Here is a 16460-nt window from a genome sequence, read left to right as displayed (position 1 = left end):
AAGAAATATTTCTTGGCTGTAAGAGAGAACTTCACAAGGACATAATGGTGTTTGTCTTCCGATTTTTGTGGAAAATGAGATTTCTGTGGATTCAGTAAGTCCCTTAGATAGAATGGGGGTCATCTATTGGAAATTACAACTCTCAAGTCAACACAGAAAAGGACTTTCCAACTAAACTTGCCCAAAATGCATTATGTTGCCATTGGTGGTGATAAGTTTCCTGGCTTTGGTGGCAATCAAGCAGAATATAGATGATGTCTTGGTGAGAGATTATAAGTAAAACATGAGCCCTGGATGTGGTGAAACAGGGAGAGAAAGGAAAATATGAACCAGATTATCTCTAAGGTCTCTTTTGATCCAAAACTTCTGTGATTCTACAACTGTACCCCAAGTTGAACTTCTGCTACTTAAAAGTAAGGTCAAAATTTACAAATTGGCACCTAATTTTGCCAGGGTTAGGACCGCTTTTCCAAATACATGATGAAAAACATTTTTTTTTTTTTTTTTTTTTTTTTTTAGTTTTCAAAAAGTGTAAAGAACATTCCCCCCAACACACACATAAAGATATTTAAAAAATCTTAGTGTTAGGGTTACAAGGACACAAAGAACTTTACTTTCTTGACTTCTTCCCTCTGGTTTGGTGCCTAGACTGACCCAGGTTTTGTAAACAACAAACACAGCACCTTTCATTTGTTCACTGCTATTTCCACTTCATGGGGGAAGATATCAAATACTTTTTATGTTTTTAAAATATCCAATAAAAAAAAGTCCCTTTGTGTAGGAGCTTTGTTCAGATCAGAGCTGTGGTGATCTGGCCAGTGGTGGGACAAGGGTGGCCTGCAGGAGTAGGAGCTCTTTCTTGCTTGCCATATCTGTGCATGCGTGCATGCCAAGTCACTTAGTTGTGTCTGACTCTGCAAAGAGCCCACCAGGCTTCTTTGTCCATGGGATTCTCAAGGCAAGAATACTAGAGTGGGTTGCCACGACTGCCTCCAGGCGATCTTTCCAATCCAGGGGTCAAACTTGCCTCTCTTCTGTCTCCAGCATTGGCAGGCGGGTTCTTTACCACTAGCACCACCTGGGAAGCCTTCCTATATCTGACTTCACTTTTAAACTTTTCTGCCTTCATATCTCTCTCTCATGTTCCTTTCACTTTTCCAGACTTTGACAGGAGGAAAAAAAAAATCTGATCCTGTTCATTTTGCAGAAGAGTTTAGTTGGCTTTAAAAAGTTGACTTGACCTCCCCCGCCCTTCAGAGGCAGCATTATACTATGGCACGGGGTCACGTGTCACAACCTGCAGGGTCACCTGCAGGGTCACCTCCTGGCTGTCATATGCACCCACAGCAGAGTAGCAATAGCCTTGAGTGTGTGTATTAATGGGTCTGCCTGGAAGGCTCCTGAACAAGAGTTTCCTGCGGGTCAACTGTGCGCCTATCCACCAGACTGAACATTATTCTCATAAAATCACAGTAGGTGTGGAGGAGACCCCAAGAGGTCATCAGTTTAATCCCCTTCCCAGTGCAGAAGCACCCTCCTTCCCCACAGCACCCCACCTGGATGCCCCCTCAGTCCTGTCTGCCCTCTTCCTGGGATGGGAAGTCCTCTTTGAGTAAAATATTCCATCTGTGGATTGCTCCTCTTGTAAAAAGTTCTTCCTGAGTCTGAGTCAGAATCTGAGTCATTAAATATTTCACTCAGTGCTCCTGGGCTGGCTCTGCGGGACTGCTCGAGAAAAAGCAATTGGCATCCACAGACCAAGTGTGAAGATGGCCCTCATGCATTCCTTTGGTTGTCTCTTTCTCATCCACCCGTTGGTTCTTCTCATCTCCAAACCAACCTCTGGCTCCTTTGACTGTTCCTCATGTGACAGGATTTCCCCAACCTGCTCACCTGAGTTACCCTCCTGGATATGCTCCAGTTCGGCAACACCACTATCAAAGAAGGCCATGCCCTTTAAGAGACAGTGTGGCGTAGTGGTTAGGACCGAGAACCCTGGCACCAGGCTGCTGGGGTTTGAATCCTGATACTGTCACTTGCAAGCTGTGTGACTCCTGGCAAGCTATTCAGCTTCTCTAAGGCTCAGCTTCCTTATCTATAAATTAAAAATATAATAGTATCTACTCATAGGTCATAGTGAGGGCTGAATAAGTTAGTGTGTGTCAGGTACTTAGAAAACACCTTGGCACAAAGTAAGCACTATACAGGCTGTTACTGCTATCATCTGAAAAAGAAAAACACAGCAGAGAGAGCGATGGAAGCCTCCATCACTGAGCCTCCCCTTTTCCATGAGCAGCAGGAAGACCAGAGAAGCAGGCCTCTTCCATCCCTTCCTCCCAAGGACACCCCCTTGCAGAAGAGCAGCTGTGGATACTGCCCAGAGCTTGCTCCTTTCACTTCCACCACAGACTTAGGGGCAGACTCACCAGCGACTGCAGGGAAGTCAGATACCCAGTTGGGAGCATCCAGAGCCTACAATTTGCTCCAAAGCAAATGATGCCAGCCAATCTGGGAGAGGAGGCTCGGGGTCCAGGTAGCCACTGGATAGGAGGACGGAGCAGTGGTTGGAGTAGGCAGGTCACCACCGAACACAACGGATACAGCGTTGGAGCTCCACCCACCCTCATCTTGCCCTCCTCTGCTCTTGTGGGTGCCCAGGGGGTACCAGTTCTCTCACTGAAAAGATGACAGTGGTGGCTCCTACCATTTGTGAGAGTTGAGATGAGTCACTTACTAGACAAGTCCTTCCTGCATGTGGAGGCATCAGGTCCTGTCCCTGCCATGATTTACAGAATTAAACATTTACTTTCATATGACCTCCAGTGGGTACAGGGATGTGTTCTTGGGTGATGAAAATATTCTGGCATTAGATAGTGGTAACAGTTGCACAACTTTGTAAACATACTAAAAACCACTGAATCATACACTTAAAGGGATACATTTTATGGCATGTGAATTCTACCTTAATAGAGCTGCTATTTTAAATAACAAAACCATGTGGTTGGCCCACAGGACGACCTCTGGAGGAGCTCAACTAGCTTCCCCATTACACAGTTGAGCAAACCAAGCCCAAAGGGGAAGAAAACTAACATTTGCTGAACAGCAGTTATGCGCTATGTTGTGAGCATTTTTGTATAAATTACCATATGCAGCATCTGGTTGTTTGGAACAAAAGCAATTCAAAGAAAAACACATGTAGAACAAGTAGTAAGATGCTCTGGGCACAATAGATGTTCAAACTGTAACAATAATAATATGTTTATTGAACACAACAGAAAAGGACAAAGAAAAGCAACAACTGACACAACAGTGGGTCTCTTGACCACTCTGCCATCCGTACATAAAGGATGGACTTAAATATTTAACAGCGTGACTGCTTTTTTAAAAAAAAGTTGGCACCATCCACTAAAACACACAGAATTGGCTGTGTTCGGGGCATCCAAAGGAACTTGATATGGCTAGAGAAGCTTAGAAGGTTCCAGCTATATATGCAGCCAGACTATTAGTATTTTATCTACAGAACCCTCTGCACTGAGGAGACACCCACACTGTTGCTTTCGGAAAGATAGTTTCACAATAACACAAAACAATGTAGCCCTTGGACTCATCAAGGCCGGGACAAATCCTTCCCCCATGATGATCCTCAGTGCTCCAGCCTGCCAGTGTTTTATCAGAGGCTCAACAGTTGGTCCACACAGGCTCACAATTGATGCAAAACATCCATACCTTTAGCACTTGCTGAGAATCTGGAAAACGGAGACCAAGAAGGTAAACACAGGTGTTTCCAAGAAAAGCTAGTCATACAACTCAGCCAAGATGGGGGTGGGGGAGGGGTTGATCGCAGGACATGCAATTTTGTACTGTGGGGGTGGGGAGAGGAGGCACTGCAAAGGGACCTCAAGACCTGCTTCACAGCTCAAGCCCAAGCACTTAGGAAATAAGCCGCAGTCCCCAGGTTTTGGAAACTGTAAGAGCTATAGAAATGCTGACAAGGGGAGCCCACCATCTATGCCAAAAAGCCACAGAACTTTCTCTTTGCACTTCCAGCTTCTGAACAAAGCATTATCAAGAAGAAATTACAGCTCCCCAAACCCGGATGACAAAAAAAGAGAAAATAACCAAACTTAGGAAATAAAAAAACATATATGTGTGTGTTGGTGTGGGGAGCAGTGATTGGAATGAAGAAAAACGGGGAAAGGGTGGGTGCCAGACAGAGCTATATAAAGAAAGACTGTTCCTGGAACATGGGGCTTAAAGTGGGACACACAATACATTTTTTTCATGTAGCAGTAATGTTACAAATGGTGTTTTACACTCTACAGTATTATTGGAACTACAATCTATCCACATAAAATAAATTAAATGGCTTGGGAATGTATTTGGTAACAACCACTAAATCAAATACATCGTTGCTCAACACTAGAAGGCAGTTTGGGAGTATGCATCAAATGTCTTTGAAAGGGCGTGTCTTTTTGACCCAATATTCAACTTTCAGAAATTTAATCCCCAGATTTCCAGAATTCTTGGTACCTTCACACAATGGGACCTACGGCCATTTTTTAAATGACATAGGGTAATATGCAATAAACCTGGAAATAAGCAAATCACAGTATAATTAGTATAGGAAAGCATTAGAGGGCTTCCCTGGTGGCTCAGTGGTAAAGAATCTGCCTGCCAATCCAAGAGACACAGGTTCGATCCCTGGTCCAAGAAAATCTCACATGCCACAGAGCAACTATGCCCACGTGCCACAACTACTGATCCCGAGCTCTAGAGCCCAGGAAGCACTACTGAGCCCACGTGTGGCAGTACTAAAGCCCACGTGCCATAGAGCCCCTGCTCCACAGCAAGAAAAGCCACCGCACTGAGAAGCCCGCACACTGCAACTAGGGAGCTGCCCCGCTTGCCACAACTAGAGAAAGGCCTGCGCGGCAGCAAAGACCTAGCCCAGTCTAAAATAAGTAATTTTTGTAGAATGATAAGAAAGAATTAGAAAGTGATATATGACATTTTATTATTTTTACCCTAAAAAATGGTAAGTACACAAAGGAAGAAAAACTAGTGGGCTATAGACTTAACTGTTGCTACTTCCAAGAGATGAACTCACTGACTTTACCTTTATATCTATGTCCTTCTGCACTCTCAGAATTTTTTTCTTACAAAGTGTGTACAGCTTTTCAACTTAGAAGAAAATGAAAATATTTTTTCTTTTGACTATTTGATTGTCTCATATATATATGTTAGTGTGGGAGGCACATGTCTGTAGCTTGCAGAATCTTAATCCCCTGATGAGGGATCAAACCCATGCCCCCTGCAGTAGAAGTCTGGAGTCTTAACCACTAGACCACCAGAGAACTGCAGCGACTTTTCTGTATATCTGAAAATTTCCATAAGCAAAGGGATTTTTTTTTTTTTTAATGTTTGCTTGACTGATTGGCCAACAGCATCAGAGAGGGGACTTCTGGAATAACAATGGTGATGCAAATTAATACATACACATACACACACATACTGTATGAAATAAGCGTCTATAACATATCATTCTACTAGCTGCACAGCATGGTGATGTCATAATTTGTTTAAGCACTTCTCTATTTTGGATATTTAGATTAGATTGTTTCCTAATTTTTGCAACTATAAGCAGAACTTAGATGGAAATCCTTGTGGCTAAATATTTGCATATATTTTAAATTATTTCTTTAGAATAAGTTCCTAGAAGTGAAATGTCAAGCTCAAGATTTGGACACAATTAAGGACTTCTGACCCATATTGCAAAATTCTCTCATAAAATGTCAGTGCCAATTTACTTTTTCAAGTATGATGTGGGGCGTAATCCTTTCCTTTCACCCAGGCCTGAATATTACTCTTTTCCAAGTTTTAATGATTTGGTAAGCCAAATGCCACATCATTATCTGTATTTATATTTCTTTATTTACTAAGGAAAATATCATTCATAGTCACTTATTGGTTATTTGTTATTATTGTGTAATCTGCTTATTGATATCTCTTGCCCACTTTTCTACTAAGATCTTTTTCTTCCTGGTTCTTAAGAGTTTTTTTAATCTAATATTAGCCTTTTGTCATTAAGGCTAATATACATCATTTGCCTTTTTCTTTAAGGTATTTTTATGTCAGAAAATTTAAATTTTGATGTTCAGAAGTTTTTAATTTTGCATATTTTCTCAATAATAAAATCACTCAGAATTCCAAATTACTGACTTATAACTGGGCATTTGAAATATACCCAGTTGTACATGTAGGGTCTTATATACTAGCTACTTCATGGTATGTTTTCATATCTTTTCTGCATGTAAGTTCCTTGAAAGTACAGGCCATGGCATTTCTTGAATGCCCTACAGCAACCAGCTCATAACCCAGAACATAGCAGAGCTCCAAAGGTCTGAGATGAAAAACAATTATGTCTGGGATCTGCTTTGAAGCAATCCAGTTTGGCATAGGAGATGAAAATAGGGTAAAGATGAAACAGAATCAGCCAGATGTTAATCATTGTTGAAGCTGGGTGATGGGTACATGGGGTTCATTATATTATTAATTCTACTTCTGTGTATACACACACACACACACACACACACACACACATATATATGTACTTTTTATATACATATATGTACTTTACTGTCTGAGCCACCGGGGAAGTCCTATATACACACACACACATATTTTTACAGAGGCAGGTGAGAGGCACATGTCTGTAGCTTGCAGAATCTTAGTCCCCTGATGAGGGATCAAACCCATGCCCCCTGCAGTAGAAGCCTGGAGTCTTAACCACTAGACCACCAGAGAACTCCAGCAACTTTTCTGTATATTTGAAAAGTTCCATAAGCAAAGGGATTTTTTTTTAATGTTTGCTTGATTGATTGGCCAACAGCATCAGAGAGGGGACTTCTGGAATAACAATGGCGATGCAAATTAATTACATATACATCAAGGACACTTTTGTAGCATAAAAAGGTTAAGAGCACAGGCCTTGAAATTAGGTAGACCTGGGTACAAATCCTTAGTGACCTTGAACTTATTATTTAACCCCTCTGAAACTCAGTTTTCTGGCATAAATAAGGGTATTAATAACTACCTCAAAAGGTTCTAGTAAAGATTGATGAGTGTAAAAATCAATGCCTGGCAGCAAACAGCACTCAATAAAGAGTTGCCATCATAATTATTCAGTGATGCACAAGCTTGACAAGCCAATATCCCAGTGGTGGTGATCCAGTACCATTCCTCTATGGCTGTGATTTCAGTTCATCATATTGGGCAGCAGACAACAGCTTGGCAGAGGACTTGGAGAACAGATGTTAGGAGTTAACATTCCTGATACCCAGAAAAGAAAGCAGATAGGACCACAGCAAAGGACAAAATCAGTAGCTCTCATCCTTACACAGCGGGTCATCAAAAAGCCTTAACTCCATAGTACAGTGATGCAACCAAGAACAAGAGTGATGAAGCCCTTATAATAGCAGGTCATTCACAACGTGGACCAAACACTGGTATCTCTCTGGAGAGCTTGAAATAATAATAATGTCTGGGTCCCTCACCCAGAATTTGATTTAATGATCTGAGATATGGTCTAGATATCAAGGTTTTTTAAAAACCCAAGGTTCTAATGTTTACCACTTTGCTGTTTGAGTTGGGGTGCAGGGTAGCAAGACAAGCGGTCAAGGGAAAACAAATTAGAGAACAGAGACCACTGTATCCCATATGAACCCCATTAACCTAGTCATGTGGTCCCAAGCTGTGTCCCATGCCAGACAAACCCAGCCCCATGAGGGTCCCCTCCATATACTTCAAGAGCACATTACCGTATAGTAATTCACAGGACTAAAGTATATTATTAACACCAGGATGCATGCATGTCAATAGTCTAAGCGAGGTTGAAGTAATGTACCTGGTCTCTGGGTTTTGGTCTTAAGGAAAACAAAAACAAAAAAAGTTCAAGTCAGTGATACGGAGGTTGGGGGAGGCAGAAAAGCATTTTTTTTTTTCTCATAGCCTTTTGGCAGCCTGTCAATGCAATTGAAGCACACTCAAAGAGACAGCCTCATTTTGTGAAGTTATTGCAGCGTCTTTGATCAAGGGAAAAAGCACATCCATTTCAATCACTGTGACGGGGTCGGACTGGCTGTCTGGCTGCCTGGCTGCCCACCGGGGTGAGCCCGCCTCCAGCCCACAGACACATGGCAGCGCTTAGCGTGTCAAACAAACGAGGGGGCTCTTGACTGTTGATCCAACCTCTGCTGAACTTCAGGGGCCCCCGCACTTAGCAATTCTGCCCAGGCTAATCTGGAAGTTCCCCTCCCCTGCAAACACCACCTGGTCCAGCCTGGCCTCCCTCAAACAAAAGCTGGCAGCAAACACTTCAGAACCGGGAGGGCAGGGGTCAACCGTTCTCATAAGCAACACACTCAGGATTACAGAAGCCTAGAAAGGGGAAAAAAGGATTCCGCCTCCTCCCTATTACCTTGACCCCTGTCTCAGCCCCAGATGCAGCTGCAAGAGGTTTGATATTCTCCCGCAGACGGGGGAGAATTTTCAGCACAAAGATCACCTGGATTCTTTTCACTAGAATAAATGATAAAGAATCCATGGAGGAAAGGTTCAACAGATTTTCTTTTTCTTGGGTGACATCGTCTGTAACATCCTGAGAAGATCTGAGTAACAGAACCAGAGTAGAGATGGGGCTAATGTTGACAATGGCAGATATTTATACAGTATTTATGCGTTCCAAGCATTTTACGTGTGTTGACTCATTTAATCCTCATCACTACCTTATGAGGTAAGCTACAGTAATACTCAATAGTAATAATAACAGTAACATATAACATGTATAATAATCTGTTGTTTAGTTGCTAAGCCATGTCTGACTCTTTGTGACCCAATGGACTGTAGCCCACCAGGCTCCTTTGTTCATGGGACTTGCCAGGCAAGAATACTGGAGTGGGATGCATTTCCTTCTCCAAGGGATCTTCCTGACCCAGGGATCAAACCCATGTCTCCTACATTGCAGGTGGATTCTTTACCACTGAGCCACCAGGGAAGCCCATAATAATGATAATTACTATATAAAATAATAATAGAGATAATAATCTCTATTTTTCACTTAAGGAAATTATGACCTAGAGAAATTAAATGATGTGCATGAAGGGGTGGGAGGCTTCACGCCCAGGCTGTCTGGCTCTAGGTGTGGTGTGCTAGCCACAGCACTAGACGGCCTTTCTCTAGTCCACACCTCAGAGCCGCCTTACTGTTTTTTAAACAGGCATTTTTGTTTCTGTTGAAAAAAAACAAACCAGTACAATATTCAAATTAAGGAGAGAACTTGACTAAACTCTAAGAATGGAAATTTACTACACATTTGTTTTATGGAGATATGAATTTTAATATTTTTATAAATTCATCTAAAATTTTGCACCACATGTTTATTTTATTTATTATGATAGCTACATAGTAAAGAGCTACATTTCTGGGAGAATTTTGAGAGGGGATAAAATCAAGATAAAACACGGAATGCTTTGCACGCAGGGGCCGTGCTAATCTTCTCTGTATCATTCTGATTTTAGTACATGTGTCGCCGAAGTGGGCTCAGAGAGCTTCCTTTTAAGCTGCCAGCTCAGAGAACAGCAGAGTGTGGAGAGGCTCCGAGGGAGCTTGGGTGCTGGAGAGATTTGAGCATGGCTCCCAGTTCCTAGACCACTCTGCCTCCCGCTGTGGTTGCATCTTCTGTAAATGATGACAGCAACACCTACCTGGCAGGCTCGTGGTGAGACTTAAGTGGGAAGATGAATACAAGCACCTCTCAGAGGGTGGGCAGCCAAGGTCAGTTTAACCTCGTGCTATCAATCTTGGCTGAACATTGGAAACTTTAAAAAACACAAGGCGCCGTCCCTACCCCACCACCTCCACCAGCACTCAGCCTGAAATCAGCAATCCCCTGGGCCCAGCCCTCAGATGAAACCTGAAACCCAGCGGACCAAAGGCCAGCCTCACCCTTTCCCTCCATCCCCACCCCCTCAAAAATTCTGGGACGATTTCCGGGAAACTGAAACTCCTAAGGCCCCCGCCTCCAGCCCTCACGTGGCAGAGGTCCCCAAATGACATTACCTTCCAGTGGGAGTCACGCCTGTCCCAAGCAAGGGGCCGACCCACCCTTGTCCAGTGACGCTCCCCACTTTCATCCAGCTGTCTCCGCCCCGCTAGACTGTCCCCACCTCCAGCCTGAAAGCTCTACCACCCGGCTGTCCCATGCTGCCTGCGTTCCAGTCTGTGCCAACTTCAACATAGCCGGCATTACTTTTACCCAACCTCCAGCCAGAAGATCACACAGGATCAGAGGGAAGACTGCCTGAAAGGAGATTTCAGAATCTGAGTGCATGCATACACGAGTGCACACACATGCTAGCACAGACACCACATGTGCACATGTGCACATAGATACCATGTACCACACAGCACACACATATGCCACACACACACAAAGACAGCCTCCATACACACATACACAGAAACCATACAACACACACAGAGACACACATGCACACAAGAACCACACAACACACACAAACACCCACCCACAGGCACACATACACCACACACACATGCACGCACTCCACTAACCACAGGCACTTCACACGCCAAAGGAGCATGGCTTCAGTTGCAGCTTGGGGCAGGATAAAGAGGTGTGCAGAAGGGGCAGCAATGAACAGTGAAGGGAATACAGAGGCTGCCCATGGAAACCCACGAGGATAAGAAAAAATAACCAGCCTACATTTGATAGAAGAGGAAAACGAAGACGGGCAGCGGGAGGACGGGGACAGAGCACTGCCAGTTTCCTGGTTCCATCTCGCACAAGCCTTTCAGGACCCACTGCCAGCGGCGGGCACCCCGTGGCAGGGGGCCCCGGGAGGGTGACACAGGCCCCGGAGTCAGCACGGGGGGTGTCACAGAGCCCTCATCCGTTTCCAGGAAGCAAGGCTCTCGGGGCCCTCCTGCTCCCGGGGCCTGAGAGAGTAGCCAAGGCCTACCTGGGTGAAGGAGCCATCCTCCGTGCACTCCGGGACAAACACCGCCTCCTGGGGCTTCTTGGCTTGCTCCAGGGCCTGAGCCCGCTCCAGGCGGCACTTGCTCTGGCCAGCGTCTAAAAGAGGGAGGTGTGCACGTCAGAGTCCCTTGGACCCCACACAAGAGCCACGGATTCCAGTTGTAGAAATGCTGAGAGAAAAGCACTGTGTTGTGGGGGCCCACACACCACCACACATCACACACAGACACCACACATGCAGGCAGAAACCACACCACACAAACACAGGCACATATGCACACAGACATAAAAGCTGGCTGTTCCGGGAACACGAGGGCAGGGACTAATGAATGCCCCACAGCCTCACCTGCCTCTCAAAGGTATTCTTAGAAAAAGTCAGGGGGGTCATATTAATACCCGGTTCTGTTTATTCCTTTTCTCCCAAATATCCCCAATCCGTCCTAGGGGAAAAAAGTTCTACTTCTATTATTTTTCACTGACTTTATTTAAAAACATGTAAGCCCAAGGAGTCTCAAAGATGTTTTGCAATTCAAAAACTGCAAGCTCTTTTCTTTTTTTTTTTTTTTCTGGAGCCACCATAGATTTTTTTTTTTTAATATTTATTTGTTTATTTATTTATGTGACCATGCCAGGTCTTAGTTGTGGCATGTGGGATCTAGTTCCCTGACCAGGGATTGAACCCAGGCCCACTGTACTGGAACACAGAGTCTTAGCCTCTGAACCATCAGAGAAGTCCCCTGCAAGCACTTTCTTTGGGAAATCAGAGGCTCTAGGGCAGCTGGCTTAGCCTCCCACAATTTCTGTAATAGCTCTGATCGGTCCATGGGTCACAAACTCACATACCAACAGGGCGTACGAAAGCGATATAAGTTAGAGAAGGGGCTGGGTGTATGAAGCATGGCGTTCAGCTTGGTGACACCACAGGGAATGCCGGGGACTGTGGCAAACGAGAACAGGCTCCCTTTTAAAGGATGTAGCTGCTACTGAGCAGCAGCCACATGTTTGCCTTGAGGGAGGGAACACAGACCTCATATCCCCACAGTTTCCAATTTTTTATGGGAAATACAAACATCCAGATTTTTAGGTTGAATTTCCTAATTTTTAAATGTTGTCTCAAACGTTTTTAATATGTTTAAATGTGTGAGCAGACCAAACAAAACACATGTGTTGGCTGTCAATGTGGAATCCCTATTCAAGAGAGCCAGCCGTCATGTTTCGCCATTTTAAGCCTCTCTACAAAAAAAAAAAGAATTATAAAAATTAAAAGCAATAGCCAAATAGCAGCATCTCTCTAGGCCCTGGTGGCAGTGTTTGAAAGCCAGAAAAGTACTTGTCTTTCAACAGACCTGTCCTCCCTGCCATATTCCCTGGTGGAAAGGGTAGGGGGAGAGGTTGCCAAATGAACAGACGCATTCTGAGTTCCCCCGATGGGAGTGCCCCATGCAAGGAGTGTGGTGCTCAGGTCTGTCTCTCCTCGTTGGGGCACGGGCACACTCACCTTTGCATCTGCCTCGATGTACCACACCCAGTGTTGGGTCTCGGCACTTAGCTCGCTGGTACTCACACATGGACTCGTAGGACCTGCCGTCGGAAGCACAGACAGGTTTGGGTTGAGTCCTGGAGCAGTGGAGGTTGCACTGAGGGTCACGGTCACTTATGAGAAACTGGGTTGGGGAAAAAAAAAAAAAGTGAAATGGTACAGGGGTTACTTTTGCAAGAAAAGTAAAGATGAGTTCACAATTTACAATACTAACTTGCCTTTGGGAAGCAAGTCCAGAATAATTAATTCCAAAGTTATTAAACCCTAGAAGTAGTAGAAAACCAAGTGACCACAAACTCTAACCAAGGAAGGCATCCCGTACTCAGGAACTCACATGCAGGACCTAATTAAACCTCACAACAACCCTATGAAATAGGAACCACCTATTTCGTAGATAAGAAAACTGAAGCCTAGAGAGAGGTAACTTGCCCAGTTTCACACAGTTCTAAGTGGTGAATCTGAACCTAGACTGGTCAGAGGTCAAGTCCAAGCTTTCACCACTGGGAAATTCAGCCTCTGGTCCACACTGATGGTCTCTGCACTTGGCCCTATTTGGGTACCTCCCCAAACCAGGAATGCACCAGGAATTTCTGCTCTCCATCTTTGGAAAGTTTTATTGTCTAGAAAGTATTACCGAGCCCCCAAATCTATCATCCTTCCATTTCTGCTCACTGCTCTCTGTCAGAATACAGGTTAAGTTATTTTCTATTCTTCACCCTTCTGTTTCTGCCCACTGCTCTCTGGCAGAATACAGGTTAAGTGATTTTCTATGAGAAGGCAATTTGCTAATTTAACATAAACGTCATCATCAGATTGTGAAATGCTGAGTTAAAGTTTTCTTTACGGCAGGACTTCCCAGACACCTTTGGTACATTCTTATGCATTATTAATCTCCCAGAGGTACAGTAAATTAAAGATAGATGGCTCTAAAGTATTTGCTACTCTTCCGGTTGAGTGTGGAGTCTTCCCTTGAACCTGGACTGGCCTCAACGACTTGCATGACCAATAACACGCTGTGGCAGCGATGTTGTCCAACTTCTGGGCAAAGTCACGTGAAGCTTTGCAGCCTCCTCCCAGGTCTCTTGCAACACTCAGGCTGGGGGAAATCAGCCACCAGGTAAGAAGCCCAACACTGAGACCATCATGCTAGGAGGAAGCCCAAGCTAGCACCGGGCAAAACCGAGTGGAGAGAGAAATGCCCAATAAACACAGCACAGAGATGTGTGAGTGAAGAAGCCTTCAAATGAGTCTCACTTCAGCAGTCAGTAGATTGTAACTAATAGAGATGAAAAGGAGTAACTGCTTGAGAGACCCCCGCCCAAGCAAGACCCGCCCAAGCAAGACCCGCCCAGCTGAGCCCAGTCGACTCAGCAGAACTGTGAGAGATAATGATAAGTTATGTCATTAAGTTAAAATTCCTTTTGTTGAAGTGCAGTTGATACACAATGTTTCGGGTATGCAGCAAGCCATTAAGGTTTGAGTAGTTTGAAACAGAGCAATAGCTAACCAGATCAAGAGCATATATGATGCTGTATCTCTCAGACTTATTTGACCACGAACCCCCTTCTCAGTGAATCCCTGTTCACAACTGTAGGATACAGCTGGAAAACAATAACTGGACTCTACAATCCATGAGCTGCTGTTGAAGAACCCATGATTAGACTGCATGGGCCTTGAGAGCTGGATCCACTCTTTCAACCCTCTATAGCAGAGCTCGGGACACAATGAAGGCTCTTCGGCAGGATGAACCGAGAAAATGCAAAAGCCCATCATGGCACGTGGCAATGTCGTGAGTACACCTCTGGCCATCAGTGATGTTAGAGATGACTACACACCACGCTCATAGAGGCTTAGGGAAGGTATGACTACAGGCCCTATTTCTATCTGCAGGCCCTTCGTGTAAAGCAAATAGATGAGAACTTGTTGATCCTTTTCCAGAACATCCAAGGGAGGTCCAGAGGCAATACCCCTCCCTTCAAAGGAGCACACGGCCCATACTGGCCAAATCCAAAGAGAGTCCAAGCCTGTCACTGAACACACAGACCGCCTCCCAGCTGTAAACCCAGTCCCTCCCGCTCTCCCAACCACATGCTTGCGTGCCGGCTGCTCGGCAGAGGGAAGCAGCAGCTGGACTGAGACCACCCTGCACACACAGGCTTATCAGGACGGACAGCGCAACTAAACCTCTCTTCAGATCTTCTGGATGGCCACACTCACGCATCCAGCCTGAGTCCTGCCCAAAGCTCAAAGGGAATGTGAGCTTTCCTGAGAGTGTCTCAGTGTCCCCAGGTAACATACGGTGGCTCAGCAGGTAAAGAGTCCACCCACAACGCAGGAGACACAGGAAATTCAGGTTCGATCCCTGAGTCTGAAAGATCCCCTGGAGGAGGAAATGGCAACCCACTCCAGTATTCTTGCCCGAAAAATCCCACGGACAGAGGACCCTGGCGGGCTATAGACCAACGGGTCACAAAGAATTGGACAAGACTGAGCGACTAAGCACATCCCCAGGTAAAAAATCTGTCGTATATAGAGTCGTCTCCCAGGTTGCCACAGAGGGGGGATGAGAGGATGGAGAGCGACAGGCAGTGTCATCCACACTTCAAACCCCTGGGTGGTGCCCCTCTGTCCCCGGGGACCTTCACAGGGTCTCCTGCCCTGGCAAATCTGACCCCTTCTCTGGCCTCAGCTCTTCCTGCTCTGACCTCAACCTGCTCACTGCTTAGTAGGGCACACTGGCCTGCCTTCCAGGTCCCATTTGCTCCTAACCCCAGGCCTTTATTTTTATTTAACATTTTCTTTTCTTTCTTCTTTATTCGACTGTGCCAAGTCTTAGTTGCTGCATGCAGGATCTAGTTCCCCAACCAGGGATCGAACCCCGGCACCCTGCATTGGGAGCCCAGAGGCTTAGCCCCTGGACCACCAGGAACGTACCCCGCCTCCACCCCCGCCTCAGGCCTTTAGACATACCATTCCTTCTCCCTTTCCTCCTGCCGCTGCTCAGACTTGGGCTCGCCTGGGAGGTTGTCCCTGACTCTCACAGGTGAGGACGGGTCCCCCTACAAGAACTTCTCACACCTCACTTTTCCTTCAGGGCTTTTACCACAGTTTGAGGACAAACTGATTTGTGGGATTTGATTAGCAACGGAATCCCCCACTCTGAGCGACAAGAAGACAAGGAGACTGTCTCTTTCAGCCTGTAAACATATCTCTGGCATCCAGTGCCATGCTGGGGTGTCTGATTATTTGGGGGACAAACGCATCCCTGCAGCGGCCTTTCCCACATGGCATTACCTGCAAACCAGCTGGTGTGAAGTGACAGGCCTGGTCTCCCAAGCTCCTGCCATCCCTGGTGGGAAGGGGGGGGTCACTGGGCCACTCCCCTACCCCACCCCCAGGCCCTCCTCTCTGAGTTTCCCCCTCCCTCCCTCAGAACACTATGGGCCGAGGTGGGCCACCGCCTCCTGCCCTAGTTCCACTTCAGAACCTCGTTATCTCTGAGGCTGAGAGATGGGTCTCCTCTCACCATCCCCACCCCAGGCCCCTCTGCCACTCCTGCCTTCCCAGCCTTGGACCGACGGGGCACCAGGGAAAACTTAGGACCCAAGGTCCAGCTGAATGATGCAGGCTTAGAAGCCCTGGTCGTGGGCACCTGGGTGGGTACAAGACCCAGTGGGCTGCAACCAGCAAAGCTGGCCTCGAAGTCTCTCTCCCTCCCTCAGACCCATTCCTAATCGGTCTGCAGCCTGGAAATGCAGCCAGACCTGGCTCCGTCATTCTGCCTGGTGAGCAGCTGGCGCCAGCCAGAGGGCGGGACCAGTGCTCTCACGCCCTGGCTTGCAGGCTGACCGGTGGCCTCAAAACTGT

The 16460-nt window shown here is 45.9% G+C and overlaps 1 protein-coding gene and 1 pseudogene across 3 annotated transcripts in view; both read right to left on the bottom strand.

Annotated features, from left to right (window-relative positions):
• The window catches only part of SMOC1 (SPARC related modular calcium binding 1), a 139982-nt gene that overhangs the window by 64148 nt on the left and 59374 nt on the right, over positions 1-16460 (bottom strand). For all 3 annotated transcript variants that reach the window (XM_070469552.1, XM_070469553.1, XM_070469554.1), the window contains exons 2-3: positions 12552-12717; positions 11037-11149 (exon numbers count right to left, since the gene is read on the bottom strand). In XM_070469552.1, the coding sequence (XP_070325653.1) occupies positions 11037-11149; positions 12552-12717 (279 nt within the window). The remainder of the gene's footprint in view (positions 1-11036; positions 11150-12551; positions 12718-16460) is intronic.
• On the bottom strand, positions 9502-9599 carry LOC139035769 (U6 spliceosomal RNA; annotated as a pseudogene).

The sequence above is a fragment of the Odocoileus virginianus genome, chromosome 6 (assembly GCF_023699985.2).
Source record: "Odocoileus virginianus isolate 20LAN1187 ecotype Illinois chromosome 6, Ovbor_1.2, whole genome shotgun sequence".
NCBI lineage: Eukaryota > Metazoa > Chordata > Mammalia > Artiodactyla > Cervidae > Odocoileus > Odocoileus virginianus.
Note: the sequence above shows the minus strand (reverse complement) of the source record. Positions and strands in the feature narration are given on the sequence as shown.